Below are 21,147 nucleotides of genomic sequence, written 5' to 3' on the forward strand. Positions count from 1 at the left end.
GAATTTAAAAATGATCTGCAAAAATCTAAATAAAGTTGATGCTTCAAGTAGTAGGAATATTTCACCCGGTTAGATAATCAAAACATTTTTCATTGTGTTCCTAAATACTTTCACAGTTGTTGTTTTGCCACTGTTGTTAACCACAGAAATGTTTTGTCATCTGTTACATTCAGGGTTTACCTGGGCCTGTAGGAAAAATGGGTCAGAAAGGAGTCAGAGTAAGTAGATGTTGGAAAATTACAGTGTTGGCATGGATTTGTTTTAGTAAATATAGACTGTACAAGGCTTTGAATCTGACCTATGGGATTAAAAAGGTGCTCTGCTGTATATGAATTGCCTTCTCTTTTTACTTGTGTTGAATGTTTTTGTCAGGCCCTCTTGGGAAGCAAAGCTGTCGAACTTGTGAATGAACTGTGAAAAGCACACTAAATGAATTGCTTAACCAATGTGGGAACATAAAAGGCCATGTCATAAACATCACTTGTCTAGCCTTGATAAATCCATCATGATAACGTCAAACAGTTTGTGTGGTTAGTACTTTAGGAGCAATTAGCTGTGGCCTTCTTTAAACGTTTTGTGTGCATCTTGTCCTTGTAAGCTAAATATCGCACTCCAATTCTCTGCTGCAGAGTGGAATCCTAATGCATTCAGACTTTAGATTCTCATTTGATGCCATTTGAATTTACCTTCTGCACTTTTTGTCAGTTCTTTCTCTTCTTTCATTGAGCAGGTTGGAGAGATCTCAGAGAGCTCTTCAGTGATCCCTGACGTGAGGGTATGTGCCCTTGGACTACATCGTGGAAGCCAGCACCATGCAGTCCATGGGCATATACACTTGCCTCAAGGCTTGGATCTTCAAGACCCGTCCATCTTAACAAAATTCTGGTGGTGCTGTCACAGATCAAATCAGACTTTCAGACTTGACTGGATGTTGTTGACATTTAACTGTTATGCACAATGTCCATCATCTCTGCTCAGACTCATTGTGCCTCTTTGTTTTTCTTTTCCATCCATCTTTGCCTTATCTGTTCCTCCACTCCATCTTTTATTCATCTGCTTAGGGCCACATTGGCATCGCTGGACTTTTTGGCCTTCCCGGTCCTAATGGCGAGAGAGTGAGTATTAGTGGCTTTGACAGTAAATGCCTACTGGGTTGCATTATGAATGTCCCTGGGCCAAAACAATAAGATAGAAATACATTTCATTCTTGAGGTACTGCAGACACACTGCACCAGATCACCGCTATAGACCTAGAGTCATGCAAGATGCCTTTTACTGTGTTGTGTCAAGCCTAGAGGCAAAGAGAACCTCCACCCCCACCTCTTGACTGGTTATCATAAAGGAGGCAGATTTAAATGTATTAAACCCCAGCTGACTCTAATTCCCATGAACCTCCAGAGCAGTGGATCAAAAACTGTGGCACCAAATCTCTTGGGAAAACTACATATGAAGTATGTTGGAATCTGTTTTTCATTTTTAGCCACACTAGCCTTAAGTGCGTCAGAGTCTTGCCATCTGATCCGACATGTTGGGATGGATTTCAAAGCAATTTGGTACACGCACATACAACATTGTGCTCAGACGATGAATCACATGTCCCGAGTCTAGACGTACGCTCTGAAATCTCCAAACTGATGACTGAATTCTGTCAGCGTCAGTTAATGACAACATTGAGATGAATGTTTTTTGGGGAAGTTTTTGCAAATGCAAGTCAAGGGTCTAAGGATTTGATTGGCTTTGCCTTTAAGTGGATGTGAAACACTTTGAATTGCTGTTTTTGCATGAAAAATCCTATACAAATAAAACTCATGCTGACACGGCATGCTATGTAGCTAGCGTGCTAATGTTCCATCTTTAAAGTTAGGAAATTTGCATGCTGCTGCAGCGTTCAGCTCTAAAGCACAGCTTAGCTCGAGTACGGCTGAGGCCGACGAAGTACACTTTAGCGTGATGAAAGCTGAATTTGAATCTGACAAGCAGATTCTGAAATATTCTGTAGAAGTTTAAATTTAAATTCTGTCTGAACAGTTCAAGGACTTCTCCGTAACTTGAAAGTGGATCACTGCCTAAAGAAGAAAATGATGTGGTATTAGTGAAAGCTCCAGCTACCTCTGACATTTAAGAGTAGAAACGTCTCCCATCTTATTTCATCCAACACTTTTTCTTTCTGTTATGTAAACGGCATCATACTGTAGTCACTACAAGTGTCTCTACAGACATTAATTTCTATCTTTTTGTTTTCCTTCCTGTTTCCAGGGCACTCCTGGCGTTCATGGGAAGAAGGGCAAGATGGGTAGGCCGGTAAAGTTTTCTCTCAACATACTTCTTGGACAACATTTTTAATGCAGCCACATGAAAGTGAGGATATTTTGTATTGATCTATGGATTGTTACTGTGGTGCAGAGCTACTTTACAGTGTGTTAAATGAGCTTTACTGTGACAGACACTCTAGCTCAGTGTGAACCTCATCCAGCTGTGAATATGTGAAGAAAAGTTGTTTTCTCTCTTTGAAAGATTATAATAAGCACACTGTATGTTACACTGTGCGCTTATTACTGTGCTTCTTTTGCATTAGGCTGATGATTTGATGTGTCAGTTGTGCCTTTGGCTCTACGGCGTCTGTGCCCACAGATCAGAGTAGACTATCGTCATTGGCGCCTGAAGTGAATTTCCCATCCTTCCAAGCTTGGATGGAAAATACTAACACTGCACATAACCACTTACGTGAATCTGATATTTTTCTAGGCTCAGTCTTGTTGTACATGGCTTTGAAAAAAATTATTATGCAGTAATGGTTAGTGACATGCACTGTGGTCTAAAAGTAAGCTTGTAATTGCCAATTCGTGGACAAGCCATTTCTCTTCCTTTGTGGTGAAAAGTTAGTTCAGTCACTTAGTGTAAGAATTTTTTCCCTCTATGCTGAGTCAGCAGTAAGGCGGGTATACTTTACCATAGCCAGATGTTTGACAGAAGATGAACATGTGATTTACATACACTGCTTGTCCAAAAAGTCACACCTTCTAATATTTTGTTGGACCGCCTTTAGCTTTGATTACAGCATGCACTCACAGTGGCATTGTTTCTATAAGCTTCTTCTGTCTCTCAACATTTATTCCAAGAGTTGCATTAATTCTTTGCCAATATCTGGTATTGATGATGGGAGAGTCGGACTGCTGCACAAAGTCTTCTGCAGCACATCCCAAAGATTCTCAATGATGTTTAGGTCTGGACTCTGTGGAGAACAATCCATGTGTGAAAATGATGTGTCATGCTCCCCGAACCACTCTTTCAAAATTTGAGCCAAATAAATTCCTGGTATTGTCATCTTGGATTATGCCCGTGTCATCAGAGAAGAAAAACAAACCGAACAACATTTTATGAAGTCTGACAGCTCCTCTCTTCCTGTGTTGATTGTGAAAATAGGAAAGTGTACATGTATTATATGTATTTATATGCATACATCTGTGCATTTATCTTCTGAATGATGCACAAAATGTAGAATTTCCATTGGACAGATCTGTTGGTCTTTTTCAAAAATTGTCAACAAAAACAAAGACTTGCATATGTTTTTGTTCAAACACAGTTTCTGACATTTTTGCACAGGAAATTTTTTCCACACTTCCTGTGGGCTCCATGTTGAATCAATTACTGTATATTATTTTGTCCCCACTTGCTTAATGGTCAAAAGAAGCTGTCTGCCTCACAAAACAATCTTTTTCCTCTATGTCTGCAAATATCTTTCTTCTAATCTGTCGTCTATTATTCGGCTAACAATAGGGCTCGCCTTCTGTAGGTGAGTGCTGAGCCATGATACGTGATGGGTTGTATGTTGACCTTGGCACACTGACAAGCACACGTTGAGCGTGTGGCCTCATGTTGCATCACACCCCTTGTTCTGCCTTCTATAATGGAATTATGAGCTCCAAGCGAAAAAAGGATGCAGTCAGCAGTTCCTGGGCCAAGCAGCTTTATTCGGCCATTTAGGCAAGTCCTGGGGGTTTGGCCGAGTGCTCTCTGTCAGCGCATGCAAACACAGACACTCAGTCGCTCGGTAGCACTCAGCCGTGGAATTTCCTGCCGGTCTCCCAGGAATGAAGCGCTGGGAGCACATTTGTTCGGATTTGTTGTGCTCTGCAAACTTCTGTTTTGGGAAACACTTTGTTGATCCCCTGTGTTTGGTGTGATAACTTCATTGGCAAACAGTGTGATATCAAACTAAATTCAACATCACAATGGGTCTTTTGACCATACAAACACAATAAAGATGCTGAATTCCACCTCTGATTAGATGACGGTCCTGTTTGTCTGTGTGTGTGCTCAGGGGTTTCCTGGTGACTTTGGAGAGAGGGGACCTCCTGGCCCAGATGGGAATCCAGTAAGTAAAGTGAAATAGATACCTGCACCCTCCACTCATGTTTGGTGCCAGTGCAGTTATTGAGGTCCACATTACACCTGACTGAGATCTCACCAGATGTCAGACCATATTAGGCATCATAAAGTGCAACGCAGTGTGCTACACAAGAGGTAGACAAATACAGTAGATTAATGTCTTTAAAAGCAGGTGCAGTAAAAATAAATACTACTATATCACTTGACTTTTAGTCTAGGCCCAGTAACAGAGTTGGTACTTGGAACACTTTGTTCTTGCACATGACAGACAGTGTAAGTTATTCAGTAAGTCACTCACCCATCATAATCCATACTGATACGAAGGCAGCGTCAGCACTTTCCCTCGCCTCTCCTCTTTTAGTTTGACCCTCAGTGATTTTTTTTTTTAGTGACAGGGTCAAAGTCAGACCATGATTGGCTGACCTCTAAGAGCCTCTTTGAAACCTCATTTCCTCTGCCTCCAGTGAGAAGAGGGGATGATCCATTTGGCTGAATTCATCTCCTTTCATTCATAGACAAATAGATGAGGTGACAGGAAGGCCACAGTGGGCATCCATCTCTCTGTTGGATGCGTAGCTTGGAGAGGATGTAGGCATGGCATGTGGCTGCGGGGTGGATCATTTGAGCAACAAGCCTCTCTGTGTGTAAACTGCCAAGTGCTCAGAGAAACCCCTTACTCAGGCTATGAATGAGGAACAAGCTAGTAACCAGACAAAATATAGTAACACGTGTTTTCCCCTCCAGCTTTACCACTCCGTGTTTGTGTTGCATCTTTTGTGTATCACTTTCTCTTCTTCCTCTTTCTTAGGGTGAACTAGGAGCTCCTGGCCCATATGGAGTCTCTGGTCTTATTGTGAGTGTTGTTATATTATTGTCACTTATTTTATAACTTTCTGTGATTAATACTATTCAGGTTTGTGTATTATTTCATATGCCATCTTCTCAGTGTCTTCCCTCCTTCTGGAAAGCAGTTTCTATTCAGCTGTGAGAGTGAACACATGAAAATTATATAGCATTTTAGTTTTATCTGGATATTGAGTTTAGTAAATATATGTATTGTATGTGTTGTTGGCGACAGGGAGATATGGGCCTTGTCGGCATGATTGGCTTGCCAGGACCTCCAGGACTTAAGGTAAACAATGTGGATATGTTGTTCATGAGCTTAGTGTTATTAACATTTTGTTATTGAAATGTTATTTTTAAATGTTATTTTTAACACAACGCTCATCGAGTTGCTTATAGACATTTTTCATATCATATAATTCGATCAAATCTGGAAACGTTTTTACTCCATGTTCATATCATCTTCAACTAGCCTGACAGTAACAACCTTACTTAACAGGGAAAATTGTGTTGATGTTTTCTCATTTTGCTTTCAAGGGAGTCCCAGGAAACCCAGGGGAACCAGGACTGAAAGGTGATAAGGTGATCTGCATATGTCTTTCTTAGAATACTAACCCACTAAAAATTAAGAATGCTAGAGGATATTACACAAGTGTACCTCTCATATTAGAAAAAGCTAACATAACAAAACAAAGTAATAATTCATAACCAGTTGTCTTAGTATTCTGACATTTGTCATTTCGTTTTGCGCTTTCCTAGGGGGACATAGGTTTACCAGGGGAGCCAGGGGAGAGTGGATTTCAAGGAGACAAGGTATGGTCATCTGCATGGCAATGTGTCCTGTAGCGAATAAGAGGTTTTGTTGTCCAGACTTGTTTACACCACAGTGGATTTTATGTTACAGGGTAGTCGCGGCTCACCTGGATTACCAGGTCCTCACGGAAGACCTGGACCGCAGGTAAATCCCGCTTATATGAGCACTGAATACAAGACAATGAGAAAAAGCCTTATTCAATAAACAAGCAACTAATGGTGCTACTTTACATCATAGCTCGCTGTGAAACACCTACTTTTCTTGAATGATCAATGACAAAATAATTAATAAATTATTGTCTGACAAATAGACTACGTAGTAGTCTGTGACTGGATACAGCTTCACTTTTCAAGTAGTGGTGTGCTAAAAGAGTACAATAACACTTGGGATGCTCCAAACAAATTGCTTATTTTCTTAAAGAAAAACAAGTGGAAATCCTCTTCAAATGTAAATAAAAGAGAGTTTCAATTTAACTAATGTAAGCTGAAAAGAACAAACATCCACTTAAAAAGCAGGCCATGAGCACATTTCCAGTGCAAATGCTCCTTGAACTTTTAGTCTAATACAGTTGGCATCCGCTGTGCTCATTAAGTGCTACATGTCTGCATCTTGCAGGCATTGAGATCACTCATTTAGTGTAGCTGAAATCACACCTTCTATCAGAATCCTACCTGAGCTCCAATAAGTAATTGGCTAGGCTGAGTTCTGTCTCTTCAAGAAAATGAACTTTGTAACTTGCATATACATGCTTACTTCTTACTTCTTAGGGCAAACCTGGGGAAAAGGGCCCTGGTGGTTTACCTGGCCCTCCTGGCCCAGAGGTAGGAAAGATTGTTCCTTTGTTTTCTCTAAACTTTATTCAATCAGATCTCTTTCCTGAGTCCTGAGAAGATGTTACACTGATAAAACATGTATAAAACATAACAATACAGTGCTCTCACTCAAACACACACCAAACTAAAGTCACTGGTAACGGTAATATTTCTTAGGATGTTAAATATGTTGGCAGTTCAGACCTGTTCTCAACCTTTTGGATGAAGACAAAAGTAGGCTGATGCCAGTGATGTTGAGTTTGAATAGGATTGGAAAGACCAGTGGCTCATTCTCTTATGTAATGCACACAATGCGTTGATTTGAAACAACAATAGTTTGATTTCTATCAGAGAGATATGATTTGAACCAGTTGTAGAAAAAAAGCTGTGGTCAGAAAAAGCTGTGGTCAGTATTAAAAGCTCTGGAAAGATCTAATCTAAAGATCTCTTAGATGCATGTTTGTTACATTATCATTGTATTTACAGTGTTAATTCAAAGCTGCGTAGTAGCAAGAGATTAAGCGGTGGTTTATTTTTAAAGGGTTTTCCAGGTGACATCGGTCCACCAGGACAAAATGGCCCCGAAGGACCCAAGGTTGGTAGGGTATTATTAACTTTTAGAAATCAGTTGTTAAGCTCCGTAAATGAAGTGAAAGTTAATTTTTAGTCTTGTTATCAATAGGGAAAGCAAGGAGCAATAGGTTTGCCAGGTCCAAGAGGAACACTTGGACTTCAGGTGGGTTTGACTTTAATCTATCGATACACTTTGAAAATGATAGAAAAAAATAAAGGCATCTTTCTTCCTTTGCCCTTTTCTCAGGGTGATGAAGGACCGGTTGGGTCAGTTGGACCCGCTGGAGTCGAGGTGAGTGCTGAATGTATGATCCTTGCAATTCCAGACCAGTTGGTAAACAACAAAATGCAGCAATCTTGTAAGATCTACTATAGACACCAGACCAAAATACATTTTACACACAAGCACCAGGTGTCCAAGCACTAGCTGAAATTTAGGCCTTGCCTAATTTGCAATCTACGGTCTGTTATGGACAGCAAGTCCTTTGGCTGACTGATTCTCTTTTGTTCTAAAGCTGTTTTGAAAGACTTCCTATTGGACACTCTATACTCATATCACCAGACTGGTCAGCAAATTGCTATGCTCTTTTCTATCATAAAAATCACACACAAACAAACACACGCAAAAATCCAAACAACTGTCTTTCGATTTCAGATATTCTAACTCATATCGTCCCCTTTGTGAAAAATGAAAGTCAAACTTAGGAATAAATAAGTGACACATGGATGGCTTTGAACTGTTTGCAGTTTATATAAAGGTCCACAGTTACTATCCCAGTCCAGAAAAGTGTTTGTTTGGAGTCATCCCAGGTAAAACAATAGAGGAGACGTTTCCAATGAAACTCTCTATTGCTGCAGTGGTTGGCTCCAGTCTGCAATTTCCCAAAAGTGTAAACCACAAGTGATTACTGAAAACAAACACAAATGACCCAATGACTTTTGCGAATAATAAGACGCCTATGATGCCTCAGACACCTCTTTGTTTTGTGGATCATTAAGTTTCTTTAAGGAATGTTTTTGTTTTGGCATCAATTGTTGGTTTATTTCGTGCCACATCCTCTCGAGGGACAGCAGACTGCACCTTTCAGAGGAGAAAGAGTTTGTTGTGTAAAGCTGCAGTACACTTCTCTGTGTCTTTGTTTTTGCTTTATGTTCAGGGCAGACCTGGGAGGCAGGGATTCCCTGGGCTGACGGGCCCAGATGGACTCAAGGTCAGACCTAAAAACTATACATCCACCTCTGAACCACTATCGCCTTAACTGAACATTCTCTACTTGATTACCTTCTATGAGAATGTATCATCTGAATATGTTTAAATTAGATGTTAATTCTCAGTTACCACGGGGGAACAGGCCTCCAAGCACATTTCGACTCATTTGAACTAAAAATGAAAGGCATGAGTACGTTTGTGAAATGATAATTGGTTGCTTTGCTGCAGGGCGAAACCGGCATAACTGGCGAGGTTGGAAAGCTTGGAGACAGGGTAAAGGTTTTTCTCTCTCTTTCTGCTGATTTTGTGTTTGATGCTCACTCTGCGTCTGTTTTGTCGGAGCTGCAAAGCTGAGCAGCCCGTTACGAAAAAAATTTAAGTTCAATACCACTATGACAAGTAAGAGACAGCTAAGACAGCATGTTTACTCTCCTTCAGGGACTGCCTGGTTTTATCGGGCCTGTTGGAGAGACAGGCATTGCTGGAGAAAAGGTTGGCATTGCGTCAATTTTTCCACACACTGTTGTCATCCCATGTTCATTTTAAACTGTTAGCAACTTCTGAAACATGCAGATTTGCTGCTTTTCTCTGTATTACTATATGCCATTATAAAGGTAATATCATACTTTTTTGGCTCTGTGAAATTGCGATGACATCTTTTGATGTTGTCGACTGCATGTTTACGAAAGTACTGGACATATCAGTTGTGAATAACTGCTGCACCCCAACTTCTGATGTGTTTCTACTCGTGGCTTCTCAGGGAGATCGAGGGAAAACGGGTATTCCTGGGCCGCCAGGTGAACCAGGGCCGATGGTAAGGAGTAAGTCTGGACCCCATCTCTCATACTGGGAGCATTTAATTTTACATACATCAACGATGGGGTGTGATGTGTTTGGAGAGCCTGACTCACAGTTACTCTTGAATGCAAGATACATTCATTATGTACGTGACTGTCATGCAATATTAGGCTTTCAGTTATTTCTTTGCACTGTTTATATTCTAGAGAAGAAAGATTGTAACACAGACACTTTAGCAGAAGAAAACCTCAGGAGTTTGCATTGACTTTAGGTTTTCCAAAAACAAACGTCAAAATCAACATATCATCGAAATTATACATACAATCACTTAGATGATTAATTCAGTAGTGCTGTAAATTTTGAAATGTCCAAAGGTCCAAACTTCCTGTCAGCTTGCAGCTGCCCTGTGCCAACATAAAACACGTCGGCACATGACAGCACACACACTGGACTGAAGAAAAAGGGAGGTAGATTTACATGGGAAGTCTTATGGAGCCTTTTATAAGAAACTGCAGATTTTGATGTCATCATCACAAAACCTGTAAATACAAGTTATTGGAAGATGTAGGCACTTTGCCATGATCTGGAAGAAGACCCGAACTGTTACCCTCAGTTAACAGGAAATTGGTTTGGATAGTCAGGAACAATCAAGGAACTGTGGTTGTGGATAACCACAGTTCTGCCAGAAGCTCGCTGATTATTACCAAATGCATCCGCATCCAAACTGTGAAACTTGGATAAGGGCATTCAGACAAATGGGTGTGCTGTATGTAAAATCTTTTATTTTTTGATTAAAGAAAACTCTAAATGAGTTGGAACTCTTACACCAAATTCTTGTGGTTTTCTTCATGGCACTCATGTCCATGATGTAAATGTCTGGACACAACTATAAATGATAAAACAGTAATCACATAATATTCAGATAGTGCTGTAAATGTTTTATAAATCAACGATATATGCCATGTCCTTATGTAATATCCATCAGGGTCACACTGGAATACCTGGAGAGACGGGGGCACCAGGACCACAAGGGATCCCAGTATGTTTATGTTTTAACTGCCTTTATGCTAACAATATGAACAAACACAACGTTTGTCAGTTACATGAACTGGAGACTATAGTATCCATATTGACCTATTGTGTGGTCTGTTGTACATATCTGGACCTTGTCTGTTGGTGGCTTCTCATTGCTAGTCACAGGTTTGTGCATTTCTGCCCATTCCCAGCATCAGTGATACTGATGGTGTAGTTGGATATGGTCACCCTTGCACTTGTTAAGTTACTCTCTAAAAAGAAAAGATCCATTAGTGCTTGAATATGTCAATTGTCCATGAGGAGTATAACAAAAAACAAAAAAAAGATAGATGCCACATTAAAAAACTGAGTTGCTGAAGAAGAGTGATTGTGGTGTGCAGCAGCTCCAGCTGTGCTTCTTATGTACCTGTATATAACTTGCCGCCTTTAATAAAGATTAGTATGACACACACTGCCCCTTGTATCGTATCCCTCATCAAACTCTCAATATTTTTTTATACACATTCAGGGGCCTTCTGGTTCACGTGGATCTGTTGGCATCAGAGGACCTAAAGGCATTAGAGTAAGTAACTGAAATCTGTATCTTGATATTATTCTAGTGATTATTTAATTAGGTGAGTGCTACTGCTGTTTACTGTCTTTTGCCACCTAGAATAAACATTGCATCCAACATACAACATCCAATTCCATCCAAATTGTGAAACATACCCACTAATAATGATGATCAGCCTTGATAAAAGACCACAGGAGAGCAGAAAGTACACTGCGAGCACAGTACACACACACAGCGAGCTTTTAAGCAGCCTGCCTGTTTTGTCACATAGTCACTTTCTGTACATAGACGACTTTTCCATAATAGCATTTTCTCCCTGTAAAATAGCCTTTGGTTACACAGCAGGATCACTGGACAGAATGAATAATTAATCAAACATTAATAAATGGTATTAATTAAGGCTTTTCATTTTCTAGATTGGTTTTATGCTGCCCCCTAATATCACAAGCAGTCACATATGCAATATTTAATAATTGTAATAACTGAAATTTGCTGAAAAAATGGCCTTTGGATGATTAAACACTTATTAAAATGTTTCAAGTCATCCCAAATCACAATTTTCTGTGTCCATAGTTTTTGTATGTAAAATTGATTTGGCCTCAGAAAAAAGAAGATTAGAGTTTTGTTCAGGCATTTTAAAATGTGCTGTGTGTTCCTTAAGACTTATCTTTTATTCCTTTTTCTCAATTAGCTTTTGTTTGCTCTTGTTCTAGGGCTAGTTTAGCACTTTAGTTTTACTCTTATCATCACATTTCAGTTTTCATTCAGTTCCGCTAATTCTCACATGCCTTTATCCAATTTGACTCCTTAGAATTTAAGCAGTTTTCAATGCAGAGTTGCATTTCTGTGATATGTAAGCATGTCATTACCATTATGTGCAAATGTCACTCATTGTTTTATTTATGTAATTATTATGAACTAAATTTCATTTCATTTTTTTTTTCATGTTTAACACATATTTCACAGTTTTGATATGTCATCAGTTGTATACCCCTGCATCACTACATCTCTCAACTACAGTTTTAAAGACGGCGTCTGGTATTAACGAGCACTGGAAACTTCAACTCTTATAGCACATAAGTAGGAGCTGGTTTCTGGCTCTGGCTATGTTTAGATCATAGATTTTATGTGAGATGCTTACATGAGCATGAGCAACCAGGAAAAGACACAGCGTCTCTTTCAGTGTTCTCTGACAGTGAATAGTTGGTCCAACTTTAAAGGCAAGGATGAATCAGCTACAGGATTTGTGACCTTTTCCCAAAGCTTCTTCTCAATAACCCCAGTGTGCAGGCGGTACCACTGTGTGTGATCGTGGAAAGATGGGGACAAAGTCTACACAGTTTGGATTGGGCACATTGTAGGATCAATTTGCAGATGCCAAGTATTTGCTAAATAGCCACAATCTGTGGCTGTGTCTTTCTAATGTGGGCTAACCCATAGTGCACTATTAAGCCAACCCCAGGCTCCACTAAATGGGATGACAATAATGGAGATTAAATGCCTAAATTCATTGACTTAATATGTCAAGTCTATTAAAAGCAAAGCTATTCCTGACTGACAGCAGTGTATTTCTTTGTATAGGGTCCGAGGGGTCCTGATGGCCCAGTGGGGGACAAAGGGTCTCCTGGATTAAAGGTGAGAGTATAATCAAGAAGTCAAAGGTGACAGTGATGGGGGGGGGGAATAAGATATTGAATCTCAGTGTGAGTTTAGGTTTATGCCTTAATATTGATAATGTTGCTGTACGAGCCAAACTGGCTTAGTTTAGTAGTACTCCTGACTGCACACACCAAATCTGTCACATGGAAAGAAAAGATAAACAAAATGATTCATGTTTCCCAAAAGAGGGGAAAAAATAATGGGAACTTTTACCAGCAGCTTTGTTCAGCAGACTCTAGTTATTAACTATTTTTAACATCTAAAGATTCTTCAGAGGGCACTTTATGTTAATTGCAAGTCTGACAACACAAGCCTAAATCAAAGAGTCCTAAAATCTTAGTGGTGCTGCTAGTAGTGCTAGGCAGCCGGGAACATTTTGTAGCAAGCTCAGTAAACTGAGCTGGATGTTTTCTTTGCAGGGTTCTGATGGGCCACCAGGAAAATTAGGCTTCCCTGGGGAGATGGTAAGAAAATGTAGTTCTCTTTCATTTTTATTTGTTACCATAATGACTGTATTATCAGTATCAGAATCAATTGTGGTTGGATTAGATTTGATCATGTGGCCTCTCACGATTGCAGATTATCTAGAGTTGGATGAAAAACAGTGAAGTGTTTATACTTTTGTCTTAATTACTAATTCCTCTGGTTGATTTCAAGAGAATGCTTCACATAAAGCAAAGATAGTAAAAGGGTTATCAACATGTTGTGCTCCTTTCATCGAACACCCTTTAAAAGTGACTGTGTGTCTCTGGCTACTGGACTTTGGGTTCAATTGAAGCAATTGTAAGACATCACATTAGGTTCCCACAGACACAGAACAAACAGAGCTGAGCACTACTCTGACCACAATTTCAACCTGTCTGACTGTTCCACTTTAGAGTAATATTTATTTTTCTGCTTCTGTTGTTTTGGTGCAGGGAAAGGTTGGCGAGCCAGGTGAAGCTGGGCCTAAGGGATTTCCAGTAAGTGATTGGGGCTAACAGAGGTCTCTTTTAGGTCAGTCTTGATTTTTGGGGTGCACACACATTTTGGGGAACAGTAGTGGATAAGAAAAGCTTGTGTAGTGCAGTGTTTCTCTTTTGGGTGTTTTAGCAGTAGTGGGTGTTATAATTGGCTGTATTATTTTTAGGGTGTTCAAGGACCTTCAGGACCTCCAGGAGCCAAAGGAATTGCAGGAGAGCCAGTGAGTGCATTATTTGCCTTAACTTAAATGGACCCTATTTTAGATCCATATTTGAGAATAAATCCCATTAGCAAAGAGCTACTGTATAGTAATGTTTTCTTCTGTGCTTTTTATTCCATCAGGTTCAATTATGTAAAGTTTTGGAAGTTGTAGACTCTCTGAAAGAAGTAAAATGATTGTGTCTCATTATCTATAATGACCTATTGTGCACCCTTCTTCTTGCCCTTGAATAAAATCTTTTCTGAATTTCCACTTTGACGCCTTTTATTCAGTGCTCCCTAGAAACCATATTCTGGCCGAAAAGCCCTGAACAACCTCACTCTCGTTTCTTATTCTGCAGAGAAGCAGTGAGTTAGAGACAATTTGATTTACACCATCTCTTTCCTGGAGAGTCAGCTTTATAACAGCAGGCCTGTTTCCATCACCTCTAGAAGCTTTGGCTCAGTCTTTTGAAGGCTCTTTACCCTGAAGATGAACTTATCTCTTCAAATCTACACTTTCTGCCTGATTCATATTTCTTTTCATGTTTTTCTTCCTTTACTGTCACTTTCAGAGGTGTTTTTCCAAGATAAGACAGTGCTCTTAACGTTTTTATCGATGCCCTTTCATTGTCACCACAGGGACCCACAGGGCCACCAGGAACAATTGGGCCACTGGGGGAGATGGGGCCAATAGTGAGTTTGATCACACAGCTGGTATAAGAACTCCCACTGACTTTTACATTAGCACTAAATGCTAAAGGCTGTCACTGTTTCTGACAGGGGCTGCTGGGGAAGGCTGGAGAAAGAGGGCTGATGGGTGAACCTGGAGAAAAGGTGATGCGTTTGTGTTGTGTTTACACTGATTTTTCATGTATTGGATTAGTTGAGGTGTATTTTATATAATAAATAAGACCAAGATCACAGGACAACAATGTTTTTATATTTCTGCATCAAATCGGAGAATGAAACTTGACATTTTGAGCACAAACAGATTTTTGAACACATCCACTATCAAACCTAATTTTAAAGTTTAAACATGGGTCCATTATTATTTCTCTGTGCCATTATTCATTTAAATGCTCAAAATTAACTGTGACTGCCTTTATCTCTCTGTGTCTCTGCTCTATTGAACACACCTTTTCTGCATGCTCACTTTGTTTTTTTCTAATGGGCTGTTTATGTCCAGTCCGTCCAGTAAGATGGTCTTTTAAATGTAAAGTAGTGAAACACTGGAAGAATCATGTGTAAATACTATTTGCTACCCTTCTAGAGAGCTAGGTGGATTTTATGAAGTGCAAAGAACTACCAAGACAACTGCTTACATGTAGTTAGGGTATACCTGCAATTCAGTGCCATTCTACTGCAGAGTGGGTAGCATTGGTGAAACAACCATGCTATACATCAAGATACAACATAGCACCAATAATTTACCCATGGTGTTTCTTCCTCTGATAGGGTCCTATTGGTCTTCTTGGTAACATCGGGGAGCAGGGTTTAATTGGCGTGCGAGTGAGTACCCCGTGTTTTGTTTTTCTTTTATCGTAATGAGTTACGGACGCAGCATGGTTTTGTATTAGGACAGTAAAAGTAAAAAGTTTACAACAATTTGACAACTGTGCTTCGTGTTAAATAATGTGCTCCTTTGAATATTTAGAATAAAACGGTATTCTATTGCTTCTACCTTACAGTTTAACAACGAAGACATTGAAATCTAAGATATCGCATGTAAGGAATTATGTAGGAAATAACCCAGTATGCCCCGAGGTTCATTCTCCAAAGGAAAATTTTCATATCTTAAAGTCGTTTGTTAACCTTTACTTATACAATTGAAGGTCTTAAATATGAACACCTGTTAGGTGACCCACTCACTTTATTGCTCAATACATAATATTTCACAGTCTGGATGTCTTGCCTGTATTGGTCTACAATATAGAACTAATACAAACAAATAAACACCACTCAGTCGAAAGGCGTCCACAAACCTTTGACTGCTACTGTACTTTTATGGTCTTTGTCAGGGTGAACCAGGTATTGATGGGGAGGCTGGACTAGGTGGACCTGATGGAGCCAAGGCAAGTACAAAAATAACACATACTGTGAATTAAAAAACATATTTTAGCTGGAAAGGCTACTAGTACATGACAATCAAGACTTTGGCCAGTAACCCATGTTTTGTCACTATTTTCAATACTTGTTTAATTCTGTCCCGAAACTGTATCTCTGTGAACCCAGCGAACTTCCCTGTTTACTGTAGCAGCTTATTGTAATTAGACCGAGTCGAGTATTGTTTGAGATACGGTATTGGCCTTTGTACAGTTGGAGCTGCATTGTGTTGATGCTTAGTGAAAACAGATAGCAGGGTTATTTTAAGAGCTCTACTGTCTGGCAAGTATTGTGAAAGGGGAGAAAAAAAAACAGAAAGCACAGAAAGCCTGCCTATTCAGCAGAGCCAAACCACTGGAAGAATGGCTGACAGACCCACAAACAGCTTTCAGTTTACAGAAGGTGGTCAAATGTGAGCACAGAGAATACTGATGTTAAGAATAGATCAACTTGGGAGTCTGTTGGGCTCTGTGCTGTACAGGACGTTTTCTGTTAGTCAGGAGAATAAACTACTTTGAGGGACTCCTGGCCAGAGTGCAGCTTCTGGATGGAAAACAGCAGCTCAACAGGGATTTGCAAGTTTGTGCTGCTGAATGTAAGAGGAATAAAAAATCCGACCATAGTTCATTGTTGAACTCAGACATGAAAGTAATTATGGCATGTTATGAACCCAGATATCTCATCACTCTCATCATTTTTTGTTTTGCTCTGTTCTCTAAGTTTTTGTTGATATGTGGAATAATGGGAGAAGTGGGCATAAGATCACTGTGAAAGAGGAAGACAAGTAGTAATACTGCTCTTACACAGAAATCCCCTTATTAGACTATTTTATGAAATGACTGTAATGCTTCTGGAGTCCAGCTGAGGCTTGGCCTGGTTTCTGGTTACAGGTGATGCTCTGAGATTACAGTACATGCATCTTGAAGAGATGAGAGTCTAGTCTTTGCAATCATTGTTTGATCACCTTTTCTCAAATGTTACCAGGGTGAAAAGGGGGATGCTGGACTAGAGGGTGCTAAAGGAGAAAGGGGCAACATCGGCCTGAAAGGAAAGGAAGGAACCCCTGGGCCTCCTGGACTTGTGGGCGTAAGGGTGAGTGTCACAACAGCCAACTCCAAATTTCATTCAATTCTCATGATAAGACCACTTTTAATCCACTTATCACCATGTTTGATTTTCTTTTGTCAGGGTCAAGAGGGTAAACCTGGCAAAATTGGTGAAACAGGAAAACCAGGAGAAAAGGTTTCAGTCTAATTGCTTAGGGCCAAGACACACCTTTCACTCTTGCATGCTTGTCTCTTGTACAGAAAGATGAATAGTTCTCTGCTGTAGTAGAAGTAAACTAACAGTAAGGTCAGGAACCTTCGAACTCATGACACTGGAGGTGCTTGTCAAATAGATTTACAGTATTAAATATTTGAATTGTCAAACTACACAACCTTTTGTGTTCACACTGAATACCTTCTCATTGATGGCATCTCTGCAGGGGAGCAAAGGTCACCAAGGTCACCTGGGGGATACTGGGCCAATGGGTGAGCGGGGAGAGATGGGGTTTGTTGGACAGAAGGGAGCAAGAGGAACCATTGGGCCAGTGGTAAATATTTTACAGATGGACTTAAGTGATTATTGTTTGATATTGTCTATATACTGTATATATAGATATGTATATGCATTTTCCTAGGGTGCTCCTGGGAGAATGGGCCAACAAGGACCACCGGGCATGCTGGGTTACGAGGTAAGAACTTTTTCATTAACTGAATATTATTGAAAAACACTTTTGATTTTGAGTGCATACTATGCTTGTGTTGCTAATGAATTACAGACTCTTTGGTTGTTTTGAAGTTCCTGTTGATTCCACAGTCGAGGAATCCTCTAAAGTTTGTTAACAATTCTGTACACAGTACTGTGTTAATTAAACTTTATATGTGATGCAAGTTAAATCATTGGTCTGTTTTAAGACCAGACCAGACCTTCACTTTGCATGTGTCAGCTAAAAGAAGGAGAAATGGATAAACTTTAGTTTGGGGTGAAGTGTAACAACAAACTTTCTTATTTCAAATACAAAAACAGCAACATTGCTAGTCTGTACCTGTATTGAAAATAACAGATTCAGCATATGATCAGGGTGAGAAATCGATTATTGCAAATTTATGACTAAAGTAAGAACTGCATTGCTGAAAAATAACCCTGACTCGACTGGCGAATCACAAATTGCATTCTTCGTGGCAACACAAGATGAAGAGATGATTGATGAGGCTATTACAGATTTATCTTCTGTTGTCTGCTCTTTCCATCAATGTGTTTCTCTGTATAAGAACATGAAGTGATGGTATGGAGGTCTCAGTTCTGCAATTGCATTGTTTTTCTCATTATAGGGTCACATGGGACTGCAGGGCCCACTGGGACCTCCTGGACCAAAAGGTGAAAAGGTACATTCAAACACTTATTTGCCGTTAGGTAGCCGTACGCACTCTGATTGTGTCTAATGAGCTCTAGTGGGCCTGTAATGGTCACATTACTTAACACTGTAAAACTGTCGAGCAGCACATTGCTTTTGAATGCATGGTCATTCTTTTTTTATTTTTTAGTGCATTGGGACATCGGTTGTGTCCCTAATTAGTGCTTTTTCTGACTTTCTTCTTGTCCTTGCAATATTTTTAAAGTCATCCCTAATTTGATCTATGATATGAACCAGGACAGATCCAATTAACTCAATGCTGTCAAATGTGTATAATTATCCAAGCACCTGGACTCTTCTGCACATGATTTGGGGATATTAGCAGTATAATTTGTGTTTATTTGACAGGAGCAGCACACAATAGAACACAGTGAACTGGAGTTTAGTGAGAAGCTCATTTGCATTATTTAGTCTCTGGGAAAGAGCCATCTGGATATTTTTTAGCTTTTCTCTGCCAATATCCTAGAAATAATGAATGCACTTGCACTATAATTAAATCAATATCATGCTTTGACATGGGTTGAAAATGTATGATTGTCAATTTAGAGAGTCAGGTCAACCTGGCATTTAAAATGTTGCTGATAAATACCTTCTGTATCATAGCTATGAGAAAAGCACCAGTGTTACATTACTCTATATTGTCGTTTTTTGTCAGTCCCCAGTCATCATTAGTAATTCTCCTACTTTAAGATGCGCTTTGGAGCTTTTCCTTTATTTATTTCATTTGACACATGGACAACACATGACTATAAAATCATGCACACATTTGTGGTTATTGTTTAATGAATTCCATAAAGATCTGTAGAACAGACACTGGCTCAGTTTATTTCAAATTGGATCATTGTGGATAATAGCGTATGTAATGATTTGCCATTCATATTAAAAAGAGTAGGCGATGCATTTCTATTGTTTTACTCTTTCTGTAAAAAAAACAACATGCATTGATTTTACACAGACAAGTTCTATTTTTTTGTCTGTTTCTATATTGCTTGTTTAGGGTGAGCAGGGGGACAAAAGCAAAGTAGAAGGTCCTCTGGGTCCCCACGGTGACAGAGTGAGTTTCTTACGTGTACCAGTTTTTCATGTGTTGTTTGTTTGATGTGATGATGTGGATTGTTTAATTAATTTCCATATGAATCCAGGGTCCTCCTGGAGACAGAGGAGAGAGAGGAGAGCCAGGTGACCCCGGAAATATAGTAAGTGGAAACAAAAAACTGTCATGTTGTTTGCTTTGTCTTCAGGTATAGTGTCTATTAAGTTCAAGTCATTATCTATATGTTGAAATTCAGAAAATGTTTTTCAGGGTCAAATAGGCTTTGATGGAAAGAGGGGTACAGCCGGTGCCCCAGGCCTTCCTGTAAGTATACCTCATTTTACTCCTAGCATGTAAATCCTATATAAAACCAATGTCATATAACAGCAATGATCTTTTAAGGGACATCCTGGGCCGAAGGGACATCCAGGGCTGAAAGGATCCAAAGGTGATCAAGTAAGGACATGAAAGACAGTGGCATGATTTTGTTGTTGTGGGTTTTTTCAGTCGTGCATGTCAGAGCTGTGGAACATGAACTGTTTATGCCCTAGGGTCAGAAAGGTAAAGCAGGAGCAAGAGGTGCAACTGGAACCAAAGGACCACCAGTGAGTGGGGTGCAATTTTTGTCTTATATTGGTTTCAACTGTTAATGTTTAAGACCAATCCAAACTTTGACATAAAACATTGCTGACTGTTTGACCTTAGGGTCCAGAGGGTCCTGCTGGCCCACGGGGAGTTGTAGGCAGGCAGGGACTTGAGGGGTTGCCTGGAATGGATGGACTGCCTGGTAAAGATGGACATAAAGGAGTCAAGGTGAGGACTGTGAGTGTTGCACATTACACTGAGTGAAAAGAATAGCAGCTTTAATTGTTGATTACTAATTAGCTTTTGTGTCAAGGGTGAGCAAGGAGAAGATGGAGCAATAGGCTTACCTGGAAAACCTGGGCAGCAGGGTAAAGCTGGTATGACAGGGCTTCCTGGCAGTCAAGGGTCCTTTGGACACAAGGTGAGAATGATGCATTTTTGCATGTTTTTTTTTTCTTCCAATGTAGTTGGTAAAAAAGCTCTAATCTTATTTACAAAGAACTTAATGTTAAATTATGGCATACTGTTTATAGTTCACAGTGTATGCTGATTTATTACCACTATCAAGTAGGAATTGCCAGCTCAGCTTTATTCTGCCAGTGTGGCCTCGCTTTGCACCATGATGCTGCCTTTAATTTGGAGCATTTTCTAAACTCAAAGCCTTCACTCTGCACAAAGTCTTTACACAGTCTCTCAAAAGACCTGATAGTCACTGCAATAATTTTAGGCCAATAGTGTTCCAGGATATTAATGAGTTTGGCACAGTTTTGAACTGCATGGCCTGGACAATAGCACATAAACTTTACATACGCCTCACTGTGACAAACACAGAGAGGTTTTATTTATTAAACTTGTGGTATTGGATAGTTTTTGGGCATGAAGTTGCATTTTAATTTACTTAGTGACAGTTTATTATGAGATGAACTGCAATTTGGTTCTGCTGCATCCCGTCATTGAGGGGCAGCAGAGTGAAATACGGGGAAGGCATCAGCCTTTTACTTCTGAGATCCAGCTTCAGTTCTAGGCAGTGGTGCTTCCTTGGACCCACTAAATACGACTAGAAGTGTCTTGTTGGTGTGCAGCAGTGACAGATCACAGGCCCTTCACTTGACTTATGG

The 21,147-nt window shown here is 39.8% G+C and overlaps 1 protein-coding gene across 1 annotated transcript in view; it reads left to right on the plus strand.

The window, feature by feature from the left end:
- The window catches only part of col27a1b (collagen, type XXVII, alpha 1b), a 53,622-nt gene that overhangs the window by 24,583 nt on the left and 7,892 nt on the right, over positions 1–21,147 (plus strand). The window contains exons 10-48 of the mRNA XM_026344184.1: positions 174–218; positions 1,062–1,115; positions 2,257–2,301; positions 4,322–4,375; positions 5,198–5,242; positions 5,468–5,521; positions 5,770–5,814; positions 5,992–6,045; positions 6,137–6,190; positions 6,814–6,867; positions 7,400–7,453; positions 7,541–7,594; positions 7,679–7,723; positions 8,589–8,642; positions 8,870–8,914; positions 9,080–9,133; positions 9,402–9,455; positions 10,425–10,478; positions 10,983–11,036; positions 12,609–12,662; positions 13,106–13,150; positions 13,604–13,648; positions 13,816–13,869; positions 14,490–14,543; positions 14,631–14,684; positions 15,306–15,359; positions 15,869–15,922; positions 16,938–17,045; positions 17,142–17,195; positions 17,440–17,547; positions 17,635–17,688; positions 18,329–18,382; positions 19,409–19,465; positions 19,554–19,607; positions 19,715–19,768; positions 19,847–19,900; positions 19,996–20,049; positions 20,150–20,257; positions 20,343–20,450. Of these exons, the coding sequence (XP_026199969.1) occupies positions 174–218; positions 1,062–1,115; positions 2,257–2,301; positions 4,322–4,375; positions 5,198–5,242; positions 5,468–5,521; positions 5,770–5,814; positions 5,992–6,045; positions 6,137–6,190; positions 6,814–6,867; positions 7,400–7,453; positions 7,541–7,594; positions 7,679–7,723; positions 8,589–8,642; positions 8,870–8,914; positions 9,080–9,133; positions 9,402–9,455; positions 10,425–10,478; positions 10,983–11,036; positions 12,609–12,662; positions 13,106–13,150; positions 13,604–13,648; positions 13,816–13,869; positions 14,490–14,543; positions 14,631–14,684; positions 15,306–15,359; positions 15,869–15,922; positions 16,938–17,045; positions 17,142–17,195; positions 17,440–17,547; positions 17,635–17,688; positions 18,329–18,382; positions 19,409–19,465; positions 19,554–19,607; positions 19,715–19,768; positions 19,847–19,900; positions 19,996–20,049; positions 20,150–20,257; positions 20,343–20,450 (2,253 nt within the window). The remainder of the gene's footprint in view (positions 1–173; positions 219–1,061; positions 1,116–2,256; positions 2,302–4,321; positions 4,376–5,197; positions 5,243–5,467; positions 5,522–5,769; positions 5,815–5,991; positions 6,046–6,136; positions 6,191–6,813; positions 6,868–7,399; positions 7,454–7,540; positions 7,595–7,678; positions 7,724–8,588; positions 8,643–8,869; positions 8,915–9,079; positions 9,134–9,401; positions 9,456–10,424; positions 10,479–10,982; positions 11,037–12,608; positions 12,663–13,105; positions 13,151–13,603; positions 13,649–13,815; positions 13,870–14,489; positions 14,544–14,630; positions 14,685–15,305; positions 15,360–15,868; positions 15,923–16,937; positions 17,046–17,141; positions 17,196–17,439; positions 17,548–17,634; positions 17,689–18,328; positions 18,383–19,408; positions 19,466–19,553; positions 19,608–19,714; positions 19,769–19,846; positions 19,901–19,995; positions 20,050–20,149; positions 20,258–20,342; positions 20,451–21,147) is intronic.

The sequence above is a fragment of the Anabas testudineus genome, chromosome 9 (assembly GCF_900324465.2).
Source record: "Anabas testudineus chromosome 9, fAnaTes1.2, whole genome shotgun sequence".
NCBI classification, from domain to species: domain Eukaryota; kingdom Metazoa; phylum Chordata; class Actinopteri; order Anabantiformes; family Anabantidae; genus Anabas; species Anabas testudineus.